General features: G+C 42.7%; 1 protein-coding gene across 1 annotated transcript; it reads right to left on the bottom strand.

Annotated features, from left to right (window-relative positions):
* Nucleotides 1-4,251: 4,251 nt before the first annotated feature.
* LOC147613325 (pentatricopeptide repeat-containing protein At5g27110-like) lies at nt 4,252-9,040 on the bottom strand. Its single transcript, XM_086782619.1, has one exon. The coding sequence runs from the start codon at nt 8,018-8,020 to the stop codon at nt 4,289-4,291; it is 3,732 nt and encodes a 1,243-aa protein (XP_086638745.1). The 5' UTR covers nt 8,021-9,040; the 3' UTR covers nt 4,252-4,288.
* Between the last annotated feature and the right edge of the window lie 361 nt (nt 9,041-9,401).

Below are 9,401 nucleotides of genomic sequence, written 5' to 3'. Positions count from 1 at the left end.
GAGGTCCGACAAATTTGGAGTTCGTTTGCAAAAATTTTATCCAGTGCCCCTTTTTGGAGGGAATATTCCGGTCAAACTTCCTTACAGGGCCCCAAAATGAGCTCAAAAATTTCCTGATGTTACAATCAAGGCGAGCACATAGGGAGAGGCCCAAGCTTGGAGAAACTAAAAGAACGGTGCTCTACAAGCCCTTTCCAAGTGCTCCAAACAGTTAATTAGGGGAACTGAAGAAACACCCATATACATGGCGCCTACCCCTCTCATTGGTGATAAAGAGAGTGCACATCACAAGAGACCGTCAAGGGTGGTAATTGATATTGATGAGACTAGGCCATGCATTGAGCAAAGTACAACACACATGTAAGAGATTGCAAGTATTCTGGGAGGCCACAGAAGATCAATTTCAAAGAACATGATACAAGTAAAACTCCAGAAAGAACTGCAGAAGTCACAGAGGGCAATGTCATTGAGCGTAAGGTGAATGAATAAATGTGGGCAATCCGAAGGACATGCATTGGCAGCAAGGTCACATGCAGCGGAACGCCTCGTGGGGATAAGAGGTGTGGGAAACACATAGTCAGATCTGCTAAGGGAGTGCCTGCACCTTCCTTTGAAGGCTATCGCAAACACCCTAATGGTCTCATTAGACAATGGATGTGGTTCTGCCCTGACCACGTGCTTCATTGCTATATAGTGGACAACAACATAGACCCAAAGCCCAGTCCACCACCCAAGATATGGCCAGTTGCTATAGGAACAAACCTCATAAACAAGGAGGTATATTCATTGTGGAAAGATGGATACCAGGTGGAGTGCAAGAATGCAAAAGTTGTTGTGCCCACTCCATCGAGTAGCAGTGGGGCTTCAAGGTTCTTTATTACGACTGCAACTTCAAAAGATCTGCCATATGGGTCCACTACTACTGACATAGAGGCTAGTGGGTCAAGCATGCGAAATAGCATAAGAGTCAAGTACCGCGCACATCAATATCAGAGGAAGTAACCAAGAAAATAAAAGTTGCTCGTGGGAAAATATGATGTGCATGTGAAAGACGAACCGTCTTGTACATGTCCAGATTTGCAGGTAGAGACGCCAAGAAGAAGCCGTATCTTGCATGCAAGCACTTATACTTCATTTATTTACGTGTGCTAGGCTTTAGCTAAGCGAGAATATGTTCATCCACCAACCCATCCTATTTGACCTTGAGCTTTACAATGCCTTGTCTCGTAGGAGAACATACCCTAATTTAGAAATTTGAATACAAGGATAATCAGTTGAGCTTAACCTTTGTGGATGTCACCTCATTGTAGAGGGTTCTATTGTGCAATGTCTATGTCCTTCAAATACATGCTCGCTCTTTCCCAAATAAGTTCAAAATATGCATTTTTTATTGTGGTGCCAAAATTCGAGGAAAGAAACCTTTATAAATAACAATACAAAAAATAAATATAGTTTTTTATTTTGAGTGTTGAACCTCTTCCACTACTATAAATATAGAGGCAAGCTCCAAAGCAATTCGTTATATAGCATTGCCACCAAGCCTTGTTAGAAGAGTAAAACAACCCAGACTCTCCTTCTTTTTGTTTGTGATGGCCTCATCAAATGTTAGCATTGAAGTTATTGTTGCGCGTATCGAGAGGGAGACCACCAATGTGGAGATCAAGCAGAAGACCATGGATGGTGCACACGCATGGAAAGGTCTCACATTCTTTCCACTTCCTGAAAATGATAAAAAATTTATCAAGTTAAGGACAAAGTGGTGGCAATTTGACGAGTCCATGGTTTTATTTGAGCATGTCTTGCTAGAGGGAGTACGGAAGGGTACGAACACCATTCGCTTACTTTTTTGTGCCTACACCTCGAATAACAAGCGAGGCTCATAGTAATAAAGATGGTGTACGTAAATAAACTTGGTTTTATTTTCAGTTTGAACCAATAACCCCAATGTAGAGGATGTGATGTTGACATGTGTTTATGTATTCACCCCCGCCAAAGTAATTATGTCATGTTGCTCTCTCTAACTTGCTTCACCTCTCTCTCTATCTTGCTTCGTCGAATTTCAATAATTAGAAGATGTACATTAAAAAACTAGGTTTTATTCTCACTTCAAACCAATAACCACATTTGTAGGCCCTCTTTGTCTTGTGGAGGGGGGAATCTTTTTGAAATCTGCTCGCCCGATTCCCAAAAAGCGCTCGCTCGAAAATGCTTCCAAAAAAAATGTCCCCCTGCTCTACAAATGCAAACAAACTGGCCATTTACGAAGGACTACCCCCAACCCAATCAAGGAACTAACTCCACTGCAAGTGAGGACTCTAAGAAGAGCATAGATTCATCCCCGACTCCTTCAGAAGCCACCCCTGCTCTCGTGGCTCAAACGCGGGGAGCAGAGTCATCATGGAAAAGAAATAGACGACCGCCCAAAGATCAGGGGTCTGGGATGGCAAGTAAGAGAAACCCAATACACCCTTCGTTCCATCCTAAATACAGTAATGTAATGTCCCTCTCTGTAGGGGCAAGGCAAAGGGTCTCTCAAGAAGGAATCCCATGCCAAGGGGAAAATCCTTATTTTGGGTAACAAATATGGTGCATTGTCTGCCCTTGAGCCTATTGAGCTGGATATGTCTCAAGATGTTAAATATGTCTACGGACACAAAGGTGAAAAGCATCACCTTGAACATCCTGGGAATGTGCTCCACCAGGAAGACCATAGAGGTTTTAGATCTCTTTGATAAATGGCAAGTTGATTTTCTGTGTCTGCAGGAACTGAAAACAGAAGGCAACCATTGAGGGGGAGGATGCCATCATTGCTAGCGATTTCAACATGGTTGAGACAACATCTGACCGCTCTCATCCCAGGGTGGACATGAGTCGGGCTGCGAAGGAGGCATGGCAGACATGTGTTCAGCAGACTCATACCTTCAGACACTATCGATTTCCAGAGATGAAGCAATAAGGATCTGCTCTCGCACTCGCTGGCCAGCCAAGGGGGACGCACCCACTAGCTTCTTCTTTCGGTAAGTTTAGGGAAAAGCACCTCCAAGAAAGAATAAGCAGACTAATGAAGATCGATGGTTGAATAACTGAGGACGAGGGAGAGATAGCTTCTCACCTCACTTCACATGTGTCCGCCCATCAGTGGTTCGGTCCCCTCAATAGAGGTGTAGGGCGTTCATGGACAATGAGCTCAAATTTACTGCCAGCAAGATGGGCAAAGAGAAGACCCTAGGCTCAGACAGCCTACCTATAGAGTTTTTGTGGCACTTCTACTAGTGGAACACTTGTAAGAAATTTCAACAATTGGGTGTGAAATTAGGTGAAATTGACCAAGAAATTGAATTGGAGTAAAACTGTATCTCGAACATTAAGATTGAAAGTATGAAATCGGGTTTATAAATTGTAAGAAGCAATGAATGGAGTTGCTAGTGAAATGTGTGTAAGAAATTTCAACAATTGGATGTGAAATTAGATGAAATTTACCAAGAAGTCAAATTTGGGGACTGTTACACAGTCACAAGAAACTTTTTGGTCTATTTCGAGATTTTGTCTCTAAAGGTTTTTCAAGAAAATCAAGATGGTGAGGAGAAGAAAGTGAGGGGGAAGAAGAAGAAGTGAAGAAGACTATATATTTCTCTTTTTAAAAAATCAAATTTGAAAAAAAAAATTGGACAGTGGTGTTTCAGTTGGGAGTTTATTTTGAAACGTTTCATTCGTTTCACCTATTTCGTGTTTCATCGGGACAAAATAGGTTTCCATGTGACTATGGGCTCACTCATCATGATCTTTAAGTGTCTTTTTGAGCTCCTCCATAGATTTTGTTTAATTCCCTTTGTAGCTGTCTCAACAACCTAGCCAAGTTTGATAAGCTCCTCAATCTTCTCTATATGATCTATTTTGGCCTCATCTAGTATGGTTTCCTTTAATGCAATTTTGAGCTCTCTTTTTTGTGATGCCTTCTGTTTGTTCTCAATCTTGATTGCTTTGGTTAAGGTTAGCCTTTTCTTTTTTCCTCTCACCGTGCTTAGCAACAATCTCCAATGACTTCTTTACCTCTTTGCACTATGTTTGGCTTTCCTTGGCTGCCTCCCTTGCTCTTTAAGATTTCTCCAACCAATGCAGCCACCTTGTTTGCTTTCCATCATAATTATTCATTTTGTGCTACAATCTTATATATTCAGTGTAGGCATAAACTTATTTTTCTAAATAGAATGCCATCTATCGTTGGCACCTTTCAGTATGATTGGACTAAAGTAATCCAAAGGGTTAAAGGCATTACACTTTAATCCAATTAATTTGTACTGTAAAGTGAGCTATCACTCATTGGAATCTTTTCCAGATCACCACGTTCATCATCGAATCGATCATGTTCATAAAGCGTATGCTCAGAGATACAGTCCAGCCCAGGCACGTGCCCTGTGCACTTGATAAATAACTGTTCTCTCTCTAGTTTTGCAAGGATTTCCTTGCTTTGTGGATGGGTTTTATCACCCACAATAAACTCATTCACCCTGTCCTTCACCTCAATCCATGCCATTCCAGGTTTTTCCAATGCAGTTGCATTTTTTCTCAACACTTGCATTTCACACACGTCGTCCCGCATGTGCAGATCTGCATAGATATTCGGCATGAGGGCATATCCTGTGGCCCCAGTACGATCTAGCTTCACTAGTTCACTGAAGCACTGCCTTCCTAGTCTACTGTTACCAAACGTTCTACAAGCAGTGAGCAAAGACATCCAACCAGCAATAGCCGTTGAGAGTGGCATGGTTTGCAGTATCTTTTCTGCCTCATCTAAGCGTCCAGCACGGCCTAGAAGATCAACCATGCAATTGAAGTGCTGAATTCCAGGCATGATACCATGGTCTTTTATCATAGACTGGAAGTGCCAATGGCCTTCATCTACTTCAGCTGCATGACTGCAGCCTGCAAGGATACTAGTGTATGTTTTCTCGTCAGGCTTCCAGCCTTGCTGCTGCATGCTCTCCATGTATTTTCCAGCTAGTCCACAGTTGCCCTGTTGTGCATATCCTGCAATCATAGCACTCCATGACTCTAAAGTATGGTGTGGCGAACCATCAAAGACTTTGCTTGCCTCTTCCAAGCTTCCCACTTTGCCATACATGTCGATGAGACTGCTTCCAATGATAGCATCTGGTTCGAGTCCTATCCGCATAATCTGATCATGTATCATCATTCCCTGTCCAATGGCTCCTATGCTACCACATGCTTTTAAGATACAGGCAAATACGACCTGATCTGGCTGCAAGCCCTCTTGAAGCATGCATGAAAAGAGTTCAAGAGCGGAAAGACTGTGATCATGCAGGACATAACCTCCAATCATTGCACTCCACATCACTAAGTCTCGATTTGTCCACTCGTCGAACACTCGACGTGCTTCTGCTAAGCTCCCACATTTGACATACATGTCAACAAGAGTGCTCCCAACCACCTCATCTACCTCCGTTCCGCTTCTTGTCATTTGATCATGTATCATCCTCCCCTGCCCTAAGGCTTCTGTACAACTACAAGCTCTCAGAATACTTGAGAACGTGATTTTGTCAGGTTGTATGCCACCTTCTTGCATCTCCTCAAAAAAATTAAGAGCAGGAAGAGCATGCCCATGATTAACATATCCTGCAACCATTTCGTTACATGATACAAGATCGCAAGAAGGCAAATCATGAAGTATCTTCTGTGCCTCCTCCAATAAACCGTAAGTTCCATACATGTCAAGCAGTGCACTGCTAATGACGACTATCGACTCAAGCCCCAATTTCACAATCTCAGCATGAAAAAACCTGCCCTCTTCTATCACCCTTGAACTGCTACATGCTTTGATAATACACAAAAATGTTACCTGATCTGGTTGTATGCCCTCTCGTTGCATCCTATGAAAAAGATCAAAAGCCATCTGGCCATGCTCCGGTTTTGCATATCCTGCTATCATTGCATTCCAAGGAATCACATCTTTAGGTATCAGTGCATCAAAGACATCATGTGCCTCTTTCAGGCTTGCACACTTGACATACATATCAACAAGGGTATTACCAACCACACCATCTGAGTCGTGTCCACTAGCAATGATCTGATTGTGAATCAGCCTCCCTTCCCTTGTAGCTCCTACCATGCCACATGCCTTTAATGCACCCAAAAAAGTGACAGCATCCGGCTTCATACCCTGTTCCTCCATCTTCTCAAAATGTTCTAGAGCTAGAAAACCATGCCCTTGCTGTGTATAACCTGCAATCATGGCATTCCATGATACCACATTTCTATTTGACAGCTTATCAAATGTTTTCCGGGCCTCTTCTAGGACCCCACTCTTGCAATACATGTCAACTAGGGTACTTCCAACGATTACATCTGATTCAAGCCCGTATTCAATTATCTGGGAGTGTACTAGGAAGCCTTCCTTTGCTGCACCTGCACTGCCACATGCTTTCAGAACAGAAAAAAATGTGACTTGGTCTGCCTTCATGTTAGTGTCTACTTGCATCTCAGCAAAAAGCACAAGTGCAAGATGATGGTGTCCATGCTGAGCACTGCCTGCAATCACAGCATTCCATGACACTGGGTCTTTATTCGGAGTTTTATCGAACACCTTGCAGGCCTCATCCAGACTACCACACTTTGCATACATGTCAATGAGGGTGTTGTGAACCATTGAATTTGATTCAGTTGACGTTTTAATAATATAATCATGGATCAGCCAGCCCTCCTCCAATGCACCTGCAGTGCTGCATGCTTTCAGAGTACTCGCCACCGAGATATAGTCCCTATGTATCCCCTCCTGTTGCATTTTCTTAAATAGCTCAATACTGAGATGACCATGCCCAAGCTCAGCACAGGTTGTAATCATTGCATTCCATGACACCACGCTTCGTCTCGGCATCCCCTCAAACACTTTTTGAGCATCCTGTAGGCTCCCACACTTTGAATACATGTCAACAAGCGCATTACCGATGGCTTCATGCCCTTCAACTGCAGTTCTGATTATGTCTTCCTGCAACAGCCTCCCCTGCCTCACATCACCAATGACCGCACATGCTTTCAATGCACAAGAATACATCACTTTATCTGGCCGTATGCCCTCTTTTTGCATTCTCACAAAAAGATCAAGGGCAGGAAGCCCATGCCCATGCTGGGCGTATCCTGCTATCATTGTGCTCCACAACACGTTGTCTCGCTCAGGCAACAAGTCAAACACTTTACAGGCCTCTTCTAAGTTTCCACATTTCACATACATGTCAATAAGCGTAGAACCAATGACCTTATCAGATTCGAGTCTACATGTTATGATCCTATTGTGTATTTCCATTCCTTGCCCTAGGGCCCTTATGTTGCCGCATGCTTTCAAGATACACGAATACATGAATCGGTCTGGATTTAACCCCTCGTCTTGCATTTGCTCAAAAAGTTCAAGGGCAGGAAGATTCTGCCCATGCTGGACATATCCGGCAATCAGTGCACCCCATAGCACCGCATCACACTGAGGAGACTTGACAAACACCTTGTGTGCTTCCTCTAAATTCCCACATTTGACATACATATCAACAAGGGTAGTCCCAATGATGACATCTGAGTCTGTCCCTGTTTGGATAATATGCCCATGTATATGCATACCTTCCTCTAAAGCATCCACACTGCAACAAGCTTTTAACATGCACAAGAATATAAACCTGTTTGGAGGTATACCCTGCTCCTGCATTTCGTGATACAAGATGACGGCTCTTTTATGTGTTCCAAGCTTGACATGTGCAGAGATAATCGCATGCCACGTATGCACACTTCGCTCAGAGACACTGCGAAAGACTACATTTGCTTCCGCCAAGCTTCCACCTGAGGCATAAAGGTGGATAAGGAAGTCTCCTAACACGGCCACTGAATCCAATCCTGTGCTGACCATAATGGAATGCACATGCCTGCCTGCTGCCACGTTTTTTCTCTTGATGCACTCTTGCAAGAAACTGTAAATGGCATCTCTGGATATGGGCAGTCCTCGATGACGCATGAGCTCCATAGCCAGACCTGAGCCAATTAAGTTCTTTAACCTGAATATCTGACAAGTTATGATAATCAACCATATCGGATTACCCTAGCAGATCAAAGCATGACAGGATCGTGTTGAAAAGCAAGGCTTAGGAGAGTATAAATCAATAAAACTATCCATTACATATTTGATTTTGGGTAGCAACAGGGTCATGGTGGCGTATGTGTTCAAGTAAACTAAGACAGGACCTACAAACCTGCACTGCGTCCTCTTTCCTCCATGATGGCAATTGATGGTCCATAAATTTTAAGTTACAAAACTGTTTCTCCATAGCCCTATCAAGTAATGGCACTAGGTAAGATGTTAATGGCATGCCCTACGTCGTCTGTCCTTCACAGTTCACAGGCCACAAGATATGTACACTCAGAATTCTTTTATGCTCCTACATCCATATGACAGCTATGACTTAATTTCAAATGCATCTAAATAAGATGGCCATAAACATCCATATGATGGCTTCAACATGTCAGATGGATGTGAATACGATGCCCGTGGCATCCATATGATGGCTATGACATGATGTCACATGCATCCGCAAGAGATGCCCATGACGTCCATATGATGGCTATAACATCATATCAAATGCATCTGAAGGTTCCCATGGCATCCATATGATGGCTATGACATGGGCCATGGAATCATCTGCTCAACTATGCTTTTGACTTAAGCCACAGATAATGTCACATCCTGTTTACAAGGGAGGCACAGGGGGTGTCTGCAATGACAATGCTAGGTCTTCTCTCTTTAAACTTGTAAAACCACTGTAACCCTGCATTAATATGGTTCCTGTATCGCGTTACCTTCACGATCAACAAAGCGATTCGCTATAACTGGACGCTTACTATCCCCTCCATAGCTACGAGCGTATGCCTTGTTTCGTTCACATGACCCTTCTTCCTTTCCTGTATACAAGTTGACCTATATTTATTTAAAACACAAGGAAATGTTGTTTCTTTTGGCCTAGGGAGGGCCTCTTGGTGCAAAAGAATTATCACTAGTTTCTTTGTGCACATTGGTGTTGCAATATGTATTTTTTTCCTTTTGTCATAATATAAACGCATGCTTTTATAAAAATTATAATCTGTTAAAAGGATAGTTTTCACCCCTAGGGTTTGAAATTTAATCACAATTTGAGGGTGAAATACTGGCCGACTTTTTAGGCTGTTCAGGATGCCCAAAGTCACAAAGTTTAAATTTGCCAATCTTCCATTAATTTTCAAAACTTTTAGAGGCCTTAGATTTCACAGTCCATCATAGCATAATTTGGCTACAAGCACTGAATTCAATCAAGTTTTGCACATAGCCTCTCTGTAGGATGCTATAAATTATTTAAATTATAAGTTCTAGGAAA

Source organism: Cibotium barometz, chromosome 44, assembly GCF_041138505.1.
Source record: "Cibotium barometz isolate CiBa-2024 chromosome 44, ASM4113850v1, whole genome shotgun sequence".
Lineage (NCBI taxonomy): Eukaryota > Viridiplantae > Streptophyta > Polypodiopsida > Cyatheales > Cibotiaceae > Cibotium > Cibotium barometz.
Note: the sequence above shows the minus strand (reverse complement) of the source record. Positions and strands in the feature narration are given on the sequence as shown.